The 14,503-nt window shown below is 44.6% G+C and overlaps 1 protein-coding gene across 1 annotated transcript; it reads left to right on the top strand.

The window, feature by feature from the left end:
- Window positions 1-880: 880 nt before the first annotated feature.
- On the top strand, window positions 881-12,817 carry KCNV1 (potassium voltage-gated channel modifier subfamily V member 1). The gene is made up of 4 exons (XM_039549778.1): window positions 881-1,141; window positions 1,355-1,867; window positions 3,637-4,163; window positions 11,953-12,817. The coding sequence occupies exons 2-4, from the start codon at window positions 1,386-1,388 to the stop codon at window positions 12,462-12,464; spliced, it is 1,521 nt and encodes a 506-aa protein (XP_039405712.1). The 5' UTR covers window positions 881-1,141; window positions 1,355-1,385; the 3' UTR covers window positions 12,465-12,817.
- The last annotated feature ends 1,686 nt before the right edge of the window (window positions 12,818-14,503 follow it).

The raw sequence follows: 14,503 nt of genomic DNA, 5'->3' as shown, positions 1-14,503 counted from the left end.
GATGAAAAGCTGGTGAGACACCACATGATGCTGGTGGCATGACACACAATGCCACATTTTGCATGCTCCACAATTTCCCTTCCTGGGAGGCTCCACTGCAATGTCGGCAGCTGCCCACCCTGGCAAGGAGTCAGAGGCAACAGAAAATGCAAATTTACAAAGCATGTATTTGTCAGAAATAACCATTTCATAGGAGAAAAGGAACTATAATGAGGAGGGTGAACTAAATTTTTGCACTGTTGAACTGAGGACCTAAAAAGTCAGCACAGGACCGTAACCAAGATACTCCAGAGTATTTTTGAAAACAGGCTTGAGTGCAGCTCGGTTAAAACAGGCTCGCTCACGCCCATGGATTGGCCTTTACAGTGACTTCTTTACGTGAGTGACTCGAGACTTGAGCCGCGGGAGCAGTCAAAGTGAGGACACATTATCTGCTTAGCGATACGTTTGGGGTTACATACATTGCGGAGGAGCGGCTTCCGAACCGCGCTGCGAACTGGCTCGGGGAAGTTTGCAAGCGCCGCTTTACCCCGGAGGCACCCCCAGCGGAGGCGCACCCCACTCCCACCCCACCTGCGGCTCCGGGGCGGGGCGGGGGGCGGCTCGGCCCCGCGGCAGGGAGGGCGCGGCTCCGCCCGGCCCAGCCCGCGCCCCCCGGTCCCGCCTGCCCCCCGCAGCACATGACCCGCCATGGAAAGGCGCTGGCGCTGCCCAGAGGTGTGGAACCGGGAGAGCGAGCGGAGGCAGCCGGCCGGGGGCGGCGCAGCCGGGCGGCGGGCAGGTGAGGCGGGCCGGGGGCGGGGAGCGGCCGCGCGGGCCGGGGGAGGCAGCCCTGCCCAGGCGCCCGGTTCGCGGCGGCTGCCCCGGCGGGGAGCGAGCGGCGCGGGGCTCGGCTCCGGCCGCAGCAGCCCCGGCCGAAGTTCGAGCGCAGGGCGGGAGGGGACGGACTGGCCGGCGGCGCGGCCGCTCGGGCTGCTGTCGGGGCGCTCCCGGAGTCGCCGCTGAAGCCGGTGTTCCGTGTTGTGTCGTCCCGGTTGGTTTCCCCTACCCCGACCCAGCGGCTGGAGATGAGCTCTGAAGCGGAGGGGCCGTCGCGGGCGGATGGTGCTGGTGCGGACAGCACGAGGTGACGCCGCCTCAGGTACCGTGGTTCCTTCAGCATCCTCGCGGGTGCGGGCGGCGCTGGGCTGTGCAACGCCCGCCTGACCTCCGCCCAGCTGGAGGCACCGCCCGGAGGCAGCGGGGACGCTGCGGGGTGCCTGGGGCAGCAGCCGGAGTCAGCATTCCCAGCCTGGCTCGGCCGCCCCGCAGGCGGGGCAGGCTTCTCTGCAGCCGTGTTGTGGTTTTGATCCAGGAGAGTGTGGGCTGCTGCTGGCAGCTACAGGATGAAGTCGCCTCCCTGCTGCATGTCTCTTTCTTCCCAAGCATCCTTGGAGGAACCAGGGAGTAGCACATCCCTGGGCTCGTTGGACTCCAGTGTTTTCTCCAGTGAGGAAGATCAGGGACCCCTGATCCAGAGGGTCATCCCCTCTCTGGACTGCTTTACTATCAATGTCGGAGGCAGCCGCTTTGTGATGTCCCAGCAAACTTTGTCTTGCTACCCTGACACCCGTCTTGGCAAACTGGCAGTAGTGGTCTCTGCTGCCCGGGATGTGGCTTCTGGCCTTCTTGAGCTTTGTGATGATGCCAACCTTGTGGAGAATGAGTATTTCTTTGACCGGAGCTCACAGGCATTTCACTACATCCTGAATTACTACCAGACAGGGAGGCTACATGTCATGGAGCAGCTTTGTGCACTCTCTTTCCTGCAAGAGATCCAGTACTGGGGTTTGGATGAGCTCAGCATTGATTCCTGCTGCAGAGACCGGTGAGTTGTGGGAAGATGAGGCTTCCGGGATTGTGGGCTAGGTGAGTTCAGCAATGACTTGCATTCAGGAACACTCAGGTGAGAGGTGCAGCAGTGGGGATAGGTGAGGTAGCAGGGCATTTGGAAAAGTTGTGTGAGTTGAGCCCCAAGTGCTGCTCTAGCAGTGGATAGGTGTCAGGAATGGGAGAAGATATGTTGAGTGAGGTCACAGTTAACATTTGCTGTGGGAAAGGTTGTTGGTGAGGGCAGGATAGTGAGACAGGAACAGGGTCTGGAATGTCCTGTAGTGGCTTCAGACTGTCCCTGGAAGCTCAAAATGTTTAAAAGGACAATGCCAGAGATGAAAAAAGGTTGTGAAAGGAGAGATGCCTCTTCAATCATTCAGTTTGAGGTTATCATAGAGGGATTAGATGTGGAGTCAGGCACGATGCTGGGAGTGTTAGGATCCTGCCCACCTGCACTTCAATTTTGAAGGATTTCCAAATCCAAGCTGTAGAGGCAGAAGGGGGGGTTGGTCACCTGCCAGGCTGAGTGTGGGTGGCATGGCTCCAGGAGGAGCCATGAAAGGAAGCATCGCACGTGGATGTAGCAGCTTACAGGGAGGGGGCAGGAGCAGCGGGAACATGGCTCGCTGGAGACAAATTATAGCAGGCACTTTAGGAATGAGGTGGGTTTTGACTGAACCACCCCCAGGATGTTTCTGTTAATTCTATTTGCAGTTAATTTTTTCCACCATATTTAATGTTAGCTGGTTTGGGTTTTTTAGTATTGAAGAAATGAATTTTCTAAAGAGTGTAACTGCTATTTATTTATAGCAGTTATGTCAAAAGTATTAGAAGGAAACAAAGAAGTAATCCCATCCCAAAAGGATGGAGGATAGGAGTTATCCTACCCTAGTATGGTTCAGTTCTTCAGCTGAGAAAGTTGGAGCCTAGCTTTCATCTCTTTCTTCCTTCTCTGGTAGGTGTAACTGAAAGCTCCTACTACTTTGGTGATACACGGAGCTACAGACCTCTTTGACATATGCAGGACTAACTGTACTGGAGGCAAAATTGCATAAAACCTTTGTTTAAGGCTTGAGCTTTGCAGCAGTCAAAAAGAAAGATGGGAAAGAAAAATTTTTTTTCTGTGTTTACTTTGAGTATGCTTGTGTTTCACAAAATTCCACTGTAAATATACTCTTGCTCTGACAAAACACTCTATATATTTACAGTCTGTAAGTTTTACTCAGTACAAATGCTTGTCCACTTTGTGTGAGAGCCCATATATTTAAACAAAGAAAGGTACCTTTTCATCTTAGTGTGTATTGATCAGAAGTTCACCCGTGAACTGTATGGCTTTTATTATGCCTTCAGTTTTACTATTGCAAATACGGTTCAGTGTAATAAAAATGCAATATAATTAATCAAATTGAGAACTGTTTAAAAACAGTGCATCTGGTTGTGCCAGGATTGTTTCCTAGAATTCATGTTAGTCGTGCAGCAGATCCTACTGTGGTCAACATGATCCATATAAATAAATTGCTATCAGTAAAATTACTCTGTATATAGAATGTGTCACTGATGGGAAATGGAGGAATAGAAGTATATCGGGTCAGTGGAAACATGCTGCAGGGGCTGAATTAATAAAAGCCATATGCTTGATATTAGGGTTTTCTGAACTCACATAAGATAAATTTTAATGTGTATTCATACAACTTGCATAGTAAATGATAAGACAATCATTTGCATATGGGTGTTAAAAATCTCTTGGGGGGTGTTCCTGGGCAGGTACTTCAGGAGAAAGGAGCTGAGTGAAGCCTTAGACATCAAGAAAGATGCAGAAGAACTGGATGCCCAAGATGAAGAAGAGGATTTTTCTGGTAGCCTCTGTCCCAATGTCAGACAGAAACTTTGGGAAGTTTTGGAAAAGCCTGGCTCCTCTGCGGCAGCCAGGACTTTCGGCACATTGTCCATGGTTTTTGTTGTTGTGTCCATTGCCAACATGGCCTTGATTTCGGTAGAGCTCAGCTGGCTGGCCCCACCACTGCTGGATGCCCTAGAGTACCTGTGCATTGCATGGTTCACGGCGGAGTTTGTCCTGAGGCTCCTGTGTGCACGAGATCGGTGTCGCTTCCTAAGGAGTGTGGCAAACATCATAGACCTCCTTGCTATTTTGCCTTTCTATATCACCCTGCTGGTGGAGAGCCTGTGTGGTGGTGAGAGCTCGCAGGAACTGGAGAACGTGGGGCGCATTGTCCAAGTGCTGAGACTGCTCAGAGCCCTGCGAATGCTGAAGCTGGGAAGACATTCAACAGGTACATTTGGCCATGGCTATGGTACTTCTCAGTTTCACTGCCTGCAACAGTTGTCCCTGGGCACAGTCCTCCATTTTGTGTGCATTTCTACCAAAGCTTTTTTATACAATCTGTTAAAAGTAATGGCTTGTGAAAATCTTGCTTTTGAACATTATAACTGAGTGACAAGGGCCTTCTCAGAAAAATTTTTGCTCTTCATAAAGCCTTTTATATTGTGTGCACTGAACATTTACAAAAACAGACCTCAAAGGTGCATTTTGTAAATCATCCACCAGTCATTCACAGTGCAATGAATTTTAAAACATATTTGAGTTGATTTTATTAGGCAAGAAGCAAAGATCATCAGCCCACACTTTTTGTATTATCCAAGGCCCACTAATGACAGCTGTCACAATTTGGCTTGTTTAAAAGTATATGCAAAGAAATATATGATGATTTTGTCCACGTCATAGATCCTGAAAACAACGACAGTGGAGAATGTGTCAAGGAAACTGTTTAAAGCTGAATCTTTGCAGGTGATGGGTTGAGGGGCTCTCTGGCCCCATTGAACCCACCAGTACTCCCGTGGTATTTGGAACCCATCTTGGGGCTGCTTAGGTAGTGGAACCTAGGTGCAACACAGATCAGCAGTTCCAGGTTCAGCCAGCGTTCACCAATTGGTGTGAGGCCCTGAGTGTCCAGGCACTCCCGACAGATGCAGGAACAGCAAGCAGGGGTGGGGTAGAAGGCGAAACGCATTTCTGTGAACCATCTTGTTCACTCTCTTTGGTGAAAGAAAGGCATAAAAGTTAATATTTTCCAGTGGGAATTTATCAGAAGAAGCTGGAATTGATCGAAAAGTCTTGAATTTCCACTTGTGTTTCCCCTGATTTTATTACTACTTCATGGCATGTGCATGCCTGGCTATATGAAAGAATAAAAGCTGTCTTGGCATTTTCAAAATTATTTGATTATGTTCCCACTTAAATCAGTGAAGAATATGGTGCTGAGTTTGACAGGAGAAGTGTTCAGCCAACACTCAGAGCTTTGAAAGACTAGATTGTCATAGTAAGTCATAGTCTCTGTCCTGCAATATTAGCCTGTTCTGAAGACAGTAGTGATTGTTCTTAAAATGCATCTAATGTGCCCTTCCAGGATTTCCAGACATGAAGCAGGAATGGTTTGATGCCTGTCCATATTTTTGGAGAGCCCTCTCTGTGAACTGGCCCTAATTCAGCAGGAGCTATAGTGTGCTCACAGCAGCAGAATGTGTCTTCTTTTGTTCCCACTGAAGGGTAGCAAACCTGCCTGCCAGTGGCAGGGAGTAGCTTTGATGCTACTCATAAGCATAATCAGAGTGGTTTGGGAAGTATGTTAATCTTACTCTCTACCCTAGATTATGCCTCTACAGTCCCTTAGAAAGCAGTTGAGAGAAAACTTAGAATGATTCAGTCTGGCAATGTGTTAGTTTTCCTTCGTTATAAGTTTTGCAGGGTTTGGTAGAGGTTTTTTGCAAGAAAGGCTTTTACCCAGTTTTGATGGTAGTTGTAATGTGAATGCAATCCTCTCTAACTGTGTTTTGAAAATAAGAAAAATATTTGATCTCATCAGGGCACTTTTGTGCTGACTAATAAAATGGTCATTCAAAAGTATATTGTTTCTAGTTAAAAAGTTTCCAGTTTATTGCATTTTACTGTTACAGAATGAACGTGTTCATTCTGCCACTCAGTTTTGTGGCTCTTTCTATCTACTTGAAATCAGATGTTTCAGATATTTGTATAACTGCTAACTTCAGGTATACATACTTCAAGGATGGTCTAAACACTTAGCTCTATTTATTCTTAAGTTAATTATTCAGTATTTACCATAGCTTATGTCACAATATTGAGTGACATGGAATTTAATAATACCATGTTAGGTAGAAGTGAATTAATTATATAAAAATGTAGTATACTGATCTGGAGGTGTGCTTTCTTCTTTTTACTGGAATCAAAATGCTGGCTTCAATGTACAAGAAGCAATACATGTCTCAATTTAAACCACTCGGAGCAGTGTTACCATCATTGTGTTGTTTCTTTGGTAGGTCAGTTGGTGCCCACTTAGGTCCAGAATGGTAAATCAAATTTGTATAATTAAAGTGTAGAAACTCCCTGTTCTGATCTTCTCTCTGAAGAAGTTTGTTAATGTGCTTGTTGATACATCCTTTACCACAGCTCCTAATGCAAGATGAGCGCCATGTGTATCATACATAGAGACCATCCTCCTTGCATGTACCTAGGCAGCCCTGATAAACCTCACTGTTCAGGGGTGGCTCTTCAAACTCCTCTGCTCTCTTGCCTGGGATCTGACAGCTGCCTTCCAGTGAAGCTTCTCTCCAATTCCTACACTCTCAGACCAGACAAAGCTTCAGGCACTGCTCAGTTGTTTCATGTGGCAAGATGAATGCAAGAGCAGAAGATTTGTGTCTGCAGGCAGCAGCTTCTCTTTCACCAAGCAGGGGTGTTCACAGCCACAAGGAAAACATCTCTGCGGTACTGTGCAGAGCTGTAGCAAAGCTGGGATCACAGCAGCAGCCTGGCCCTGCTGTCAGAGGCAGAAATGAGTGAGGTGAAAAAAACGTCAGTTCTTTTCTTCACTTTCAAGAAGTAGCAACTTAACCCTTCCTGTGGGACAAGGACAGGAATGAAAAAGAAATTAAAAAATTAATTTCTGCCCCTTTGGAAGCCGAAGCCAGCTCACTGGAGGGATGTGATGCCTAGAAACACTCAGGCTAGACTGATGTGAGTGTGTAGTTACTTATACAAAGTACTATACTTCACTGAGGAACCACTGAGAAATCAGTAGTACCTCAATCCATAAAATGTGTAGCTAGAGGGCAAGACTACTCTTCCAATATAGCTAAAGTATGGATTTTAGTAGCTTCAAAAATAGGTGAGAACTGGAGCTGCATTTTTCATGTTCCCAGATGCTCCTCAGCTGTTGCCTTCCTCCTGGGGCCATGTTTTCTGTGAAGCCTTGCTGGTCCCCTCTGGGAAGCATGCACAGAGGGACTTCTTGAGGAGAAGTAGGGCATGAGCATCTTACTTGTGATGGGAATGAGCGTATATTTGAGAGAAGACCATAGCATATTTCAGGCTGTCATGCCTCTGGAGTCATGAAAAGTTGAAACTTCAGCACTTTTTGTGTCAAAACTTTAGGGTTATTTAAATGTTGTATAAATCGAAGCTCCTGAATATCAGCTTGTATTGCCAAGTCACTTTGGACAAAAGAGAGATAGAACTTGACCTGCATGGCAGAAGTGTTTCCCCTTCCTCCTTCCAGGGATGGGGCTCCTTGCCAGCCTCACACCAACTCTGTTACAGCACCTTAGCACCTTCCAAGCATGAGTAACCAAGCTGTCACAACTCCTGGCAAGGAATTCTCATGAGAAGCTGTAAGACTTGCTGAGGTGTCTGTGCTGGAGCAGCCCTAGTTTGACCATGTGCCAGGGCTCAGAGACATTTTTAAAAGGTAGAAAGTAATACAGTAGTATACTTTATACATGTCATTACACCAACTAACTCCGCTTGGAATGAGCTGTGGAATCCAGTAATTTCTCTGATTCATAGATTTGCTTTAAAATGTCTCCTGACTTCATCTAAAGATGTGGAGAATTAGATCTTAATTTTAGATGAGTATACTAGAACTAAGAATAATAAAAAGAAAAAATCAGACCCTGAACAGTTAGAATAACTGATCATAGGAAAAATGAGAATATCATCATTGTGATACAAAGTGTCAACAGTTATTGTTCTGTTCCTCCTTACTTTATCTATTTTGTGTGAAAGTTGCTTTTTTTTTAGCTATAATACTCTAAAGATGCATCATAAGGTGCAAACCCTGGCTTGTATAGTATGCATTTATGCTTTGAAAAAAAAGTGCTACAGGGTTAATAATAAACTGTACCTTCTTCCTAGCTCACCTGAATGGATTTACTCTTCTGCCTCGTTCAGTAGGAAGTTTTACAGGGCAAGGGATCACAGTATCTTCCTTGGATGATGAGAATTTGATCTGAGTCCTTGCAATTATCTCACAGAGCTTTTGTGCTGATGATAGTAGTGTTTCCAAAATATGGAGGCAGTCATATTGACAGAGAAAAGATTGCACTGATACATCTTACTCCCCTTGTGTTAAAGATTTAATCTATATCATTGTAATAAACATTCTTCAGATCATAGTTACAGTAAGACCTCAATATGGGTAAGTTCTTTACTGGAGTTGGTAGTAGATAGCATTGGAAGAAAACCCCAACATTGCCTTCAAACTCTGCTGTGTACTTCCATCGTTTGCTGTACATAAACCTTTAAAAGCCATTAGACCTGCAGGGGATTAGAACGAGCCAAAACCAAGAAATTTTAACATCTTGTAGTTTGAGACTGTGGAAAAATCAAATTGCTTATAACACTTATGAGCATATGAAGTCTGCAAGCAGGGGCAGAGCCTCAGTAAGCTGTTTTGCAAACACGAGTTTAGTGAGAAGTATACCCATGAAGGGTAACTCATAAGCATTATGTTTTTCTCATTTATTAGAGAAAACATCTCACATTTTTAAAGAACGGTGTTAAAAACTAATCCAAAGTGATTCAAAAGATAGTTTCAGTCTCCTATGTGTCTCAGCTGAATTGATACCCTGTTATCTTCCTTCTTTGTTTATGCGTGCAACATTTATCCATTGTACTATTTTTGGAATACTTTCCTGCTTGCTTTGTGGGGCAGTCTAGCCTTGAAGCAGCAGCTCTAACAGGAATATAGGGGGTTACAGAGAGTGGTCCTGAACTCCCTGTGCAGCTCGTGGGTAAAAGGACTGATGTAGTACATCAGTCAATTAACAGGATTCCATGCTTGCATTGAAAGGCTTTGCTATCTTGAGTTTGGCACAAGTGCAGCTGTTACTGGAAAACTGTATTTGTTTTGATGTCTACAGATACAAGATAATGATAGGGTTTTGGGGAGGAAAGAAGGGTTGAAGAGAGTCTGTGACAACTATAAAAGGATTGAAAACAGTCCTTAAAGGAAAAGTTATTGAGTAAACTGTACTGGGGTCTAAGCATTCACATGGCAACACAAATTTGGTAACTAAGGGCTCCTTGGTCCAAGAGAAAAATAGGACAGTGGCTGTAAAACAGAGGCTTGGTGCATTCAGGCTCCAAGTATAAAGCAGGTGCTTTTAGTGTGTTTTTAAGTAGTTTAGAATAGTGCTAGATCTTCTCTTAATTAATAAATCAAGATAGTTTAGTTTGTCTAAGTTATATGTGTACATAGCTCAAATCATAATGAGGAGGATTTCTGTGCTCTGTGTTAAGAAAATAAGAGATGATGTCAGAGGTTCAGTCTGACATGGTGATTTATTTCTTTAAATCACTTTTTCCCAGTAGTGTTTAGAGCAGCACCTCTTTTTAGCCTCCCAGGGTCGGTGCCTCATTAAACCAGCAGAAGTGCTGGTGGGAGATGTGGTGGCCGGAGGCCATCATGAGCATGGTGACCATGAAATGAGAGAGTTTTCAATTAATGGTGAAATGAGTAAAGAAGTCAACAAAACCTCTCACTTGGATTTCCAGAGGGCAAGATTTAGCCTGTTCAGGACAGTGGTTCAGAGAGTCCCTTTGGAAGCAGCCCTTAAAACCAGAGTGATCCAAAATGGCAGGATACTTTTAGAAAGAAATTTTAAAGTCTCAGGAGCAGGCTGTCCCTATGTGCCTAAAGACAAGCCAGGGAGGAAGAAGGGCAGCGTGGATGAACAGGGAGCTTCTGCCAGAACTCAGAGAAGAAAAGAGAGTTTATGACCTTTGGAAGAAGGAAAGGAAGTCGGGAAGAGGAAAAGGATTCCATTAGGTCATGTAGAGAGAAAATCAGAAAAGCAAAAGCTCAGCTAGAACTCAATCTGGCCACCACTGTGAAAGGTAATAAAAAGTGGCTTTATAAATACCAACAAAAGGAGGGCCAAGGAAAATCTCTGTCCTTTATTGGATGTGGAGGGGAACGTTATCATCAAGGATGAGAAGGCGGCTTAATACCTTCCTTTCCTCATTGTTTAACAGAGAGACGGTATCCTCATGGCAACCAGCCCCCTGAGCTGGTAGACAGGAACCGGAAGCAGAATAGCCCCCTTGCCATCCAAGAGGATGTAGTTAGTCACCTGCTGTGCCACTTAGACACTCACAGGTCTATGGGGCCACGTGGGACTCCCCCTAGGGTGATTAGGGAGCTGGCAGAAAAGCTTGTCAAGCTGCTCACCATCATTTATTATCAGCCTTCATTAACCAGGTTGTCTCGGGTAACTGGAAGTTGGAAAATGTAATGCCCATCTACAAGAAGGATCAGAAGGAGAATCCAGGGAACTACAGCTTTCACCTTAGTGCTGGGGAAGATTATGGAACAGATCATTTTCAGTGTGATCACACAGCCTGTACAGGACAACCAGGGGATCAGGCCCAGCCACTGTGGGTTTAGGAACAGACAATTCAGCCAAGGCTTGAGCATCCTGATCTTTTATGACCACATGGCCAGGCTGGTGGATATGGGAAAGGTTATGAATGTTGTCTACTTGGACTTCAGTAAAGTCTCTGACATGGTCTCCCACAGCACTCCCCTGGAGAAACTGAGAGCCTGTGGCCTGAACAGATGCACTGTTTGCTGGGGATAAAACTGGCTGGAGGACTGGCCCCAGGGAGTGTTAGTGGATGGTGCCACATCCAGTTGGTGACCAGTCACTAGTGGGGTCCCTGAGGCTCAGTATTGGAGCCAATCCTGTTTAATATCTTTATTGATGATCTGGATGAGGGAATTGAGTTGTACCTTCAGTCAGTTTGTAGATGACACCAAGTTGGGTGGAAGAGTTGATCCACTGGAGGATAGGAGGGTTCTGCAAAGGGATCTGGACAGGCTGGATAGATGGGCTGAGACCAACAGTATGAGGTTCTTTAAAGGAAAGTGCTGGGTTCTGCACTTGGGTCACAACAACCCCATGCAGTGCTACAGGCTGGGGGCAGAGTGGCTGGAAAGCTGCCCAGTGGAAAAGGATCTGGGTGTGCTGCTGAGCTAGCTGTGCCTGAGTGTCAACAAAGGCCAATGCCATTGTGGCCTGGACAGTGTGGCCGCATGGACTAGGGAAGCTATTTATCACCCTGTACTCAGCACTGGGAGGCTGCACCTCAAATCCTGTGTCCAGTTCTGGGCCCCTCATGGCAAGAAAGACATTGAGGTGCTGGAGCCTGTCCAGAGAAGGGCAATGAAACTGGTGAAGGATTGAGAGGGTAAATCATATGAGGAGTGGCTGAGGGAGCTGGGGTTGTTTAGCCTGGAGAAAAGGAGGGTCAGTGAGAACCTTACTGCTCTCTACAAATACCTGAAAGGAGGGTGTAGCCAGGTGGGATCAGCCTCTCCTCCCAGGCGTCAAGCAACAGGAAAAGAGCAAACAGCCTCAGGTTGTGCCAGGGGATGTTCTGGTTGGACATCAAGAATTTCTTCATGGAAAGGGTGGTTAAGCATTGAAATGGGCTGCCCAGGGAGGTAGTGGAGTCACAATCCTGGAAGTGTTCATGAAACAGCTGGATGGGTCACTTGGTGCTATGGTTTAGTTGACAAGCTGGTATTCAGTTAAAGGTTGGACTCGATGATCTTGGAGGTGTTTTCCAATCTTACTGAGTCTGTAATTCTCAAGACATGTTCACCAGCATTCAAAGAAAGCATAAAGCAGTCAGCCTTTAAGTTTTGCAAAGTTGTGATGACAGCTACATGAATCAGCCTACTGACAGCATTTCTTGTCTTTCAGGCTTGCGGTCTCTTGGGATGACTATTGCTCAGTGCTATGAGGAGGTTGGCCTTCTGCTTCTTTTCCTCTCTGTAGGAATCTCTATATTTTCCACTGTGGAATACTTTGTTGAGCAAGGTGTGCCAGGCACAACTTTCACAAGCGTACCTGGTGCTTGGTGGTGGGCAACAACTTCCATGACAACAGTTGGTTATGGTGACATTAGACCAGACACTACCATTGGTAAGGTAGTAGCCTTTATGTGTATACTATCAGGAATACTGGTTTTGGCTTTACCAATAGCTATAATAAATGACCGGTTTTCTGCCTGTTACTTTACACTGAAGATAAAAGAAGCCGCTCTTCGGCAGCGTGAAGCTTTAAAGAAGCTCATGAAGAACTCATCCAGCGATTCAAATATCAATGTTAATTTGCGAGACATATACGCACGCAGCGTCATGGACATGCTGCGGTTAAAGAGCAGAGAGAGAGCAAGTACAAGGAGCAGTGGTGCAGATGAGTTTTGGTTTTGACTTTGGGTCCAATGATTTTTGGTTTTGACTTTAAAGTTATTTAACCTTGTATAGGACATAGACTACTTCAGAAATTTAGTGTTAAGCATCTCTTTTTTTATTATTTGCCATATAGTGTATTTGCTTTTCCAGGTGGAGTTTTACTTACTTGGACAGACTGAAACACCTATTGTATACAAAAGGTAGAATTCATAACGTGGAATCTCTCCAGGAACTCTAAAACCTGCTTTCAGAACTGGATTGTGGCGGGTGAGATGGGAAAAAATGGATCCACGAAAGTAAAACAATGATGCAAGCATTTGTCTTACCTAAATCTCTACTAATGTATAATAATAAAGTCTTGGTGAAAATTGCCAGAGTGTTTTGAATTTTAAACATCTGGGGTTTGTATTTGCACTTGGGGAACAAAAGTCAAAGTCATTAAGGAAAACTGAAAAGGGAAGCCTAAGAAAGTGAAATATTGAATAAATGTAGGATGACAATCCTGTAACAAGTTTAATCTTGATCCCCTTTCTTATCCCCATCTGCAACCCCTTTTGCCTGAAGAAAAGGTTATTATTCTGGGGCAGTGTGAGGGTTGAGGGGAAGGAGGTGGGGGTGGGTTTGGAATTTCCTTATTTGCAGAGAAGCAAGGGGCTACCATATGTATAGTGGGTATTAGGACGTAGGTGGAAGTATCAAGGAGATGCAAGATCTGTAGCAAAGTATAAAACAGTCATGAAATAAGTGCCATAATATAGAGCATCCTCTGTAGTTGCTTCAGAAATTGCAGGAGCTAATACAGCCTTTGCAATACAGAAGTAATTTACAAACTTAGTTTGAACTATCCTTTCTCTATGTGTTTTGATTCCCATGACTTATTTGTGTAGTTAAGCAGTTTTTGTGCTCAAGTAAAGTCACCACTGGATAGCAGAAGAAACAAATTGTAAAAGATACGAAGCTAGTGATTTCTCTGTCTCCCATTAAAATTGTAAGTGTTCCAAGTGGACCAGGTTTTTAAAAAGTTAGTTATCTTCAGATTCATTATTAGAAAAATGCTTCATTAAAACATTTTGTTTCAAAGGAAAAATGAGCACTTGTTGGACTGAATGCTTACTTTATGTAGTCATCAAAGTAAAAACCTAAAATAATCAAAGGTATTTTCGGTTCAATTTCCCACCACCCACCTCTCCAGTGGCCCAATATCATTCTTAGCAAACAAAGCTTCTCTTTAAAATAATTTCACTGATCTATACTATGCATTGTTATATGCATAGAATACATATAACTCAGCTAGTAGGTTAAATTTAAAAAGTCACAAACCTCTCACATTTCACATTTCTTTTGGGCAATATAAACACTAAAAAGATAAATCTATTAACTGTGGATTATTTAGCTTTATGTATTTATGTACATAGAAGGCTTAAACTGCATTTGAGAATACATGAATGGGGAAAATAACCTGCTTTTAATAAACATTGAATAATACTTGTTTTGAAACAAGAGTGTGTTTTTCTGTCATTCCCTGTAAATAATGGTGTAAATGTAATGCAGCCACCAAGATTTTCAAGGCACTTTGATGCGAACTGCGCAGCATTTTAGCATGAAACTTCTGATTTGTCAGCTGGCATCAGTCAGCGTTTTGATTTGGGACCAGTGCAGCACACGCAGCTGTCACCAGGGTCAGAAGGAAGACAAAAATGCTGGACACCACCAGAAATTGCCTAGGTGTGAAAATGTGTAGGTCATCTTCACTGTCTGTGGTAAACAAGAGCAACTGTGTTATCACAGTGTTCCCCTCTCCCCAGATACTGTATGAATCCATCACAAAACTCCCAGTGATGTCCAGGAGACAAAATTAATTCTGTAGGGGGAAAGTCTGGTGCAGCCCACTCTAGGTTATTATTTCATAGCTCTTTGGAGCAGGAAGTCTCTCAGGCTGCACAAATTGTACAGGCTGTTTCTCATTCAAAAGTCATTCTAATTATAGAGAATTAGGAAGAGGCTTTCATTGTGGGAAGGCTGTTTTGTAATGTCTTTTGTGCTCTCTTGTACAGCAT

The sequence above is a fragment of the Corvus cornix genome, chromosome 2 (assembly GCF_000738735.6).
Source record: "Corvus cornix cornix isolate S_Up_H32 chromosome 2, ASM73873v5, whole genome shotgun sequence".
Classification (NCBI taxonomy): Eukaryota; Metazoa; Chordata; class Aves; order Passeriformes; family Corvidae; genus Corvus; species Corvus cornix.
The sequence above is the reverse complement of the archived record's forward strand: the minus strand, read 5'-3'. Positions and strand labels throughout refer to the sequence as shown.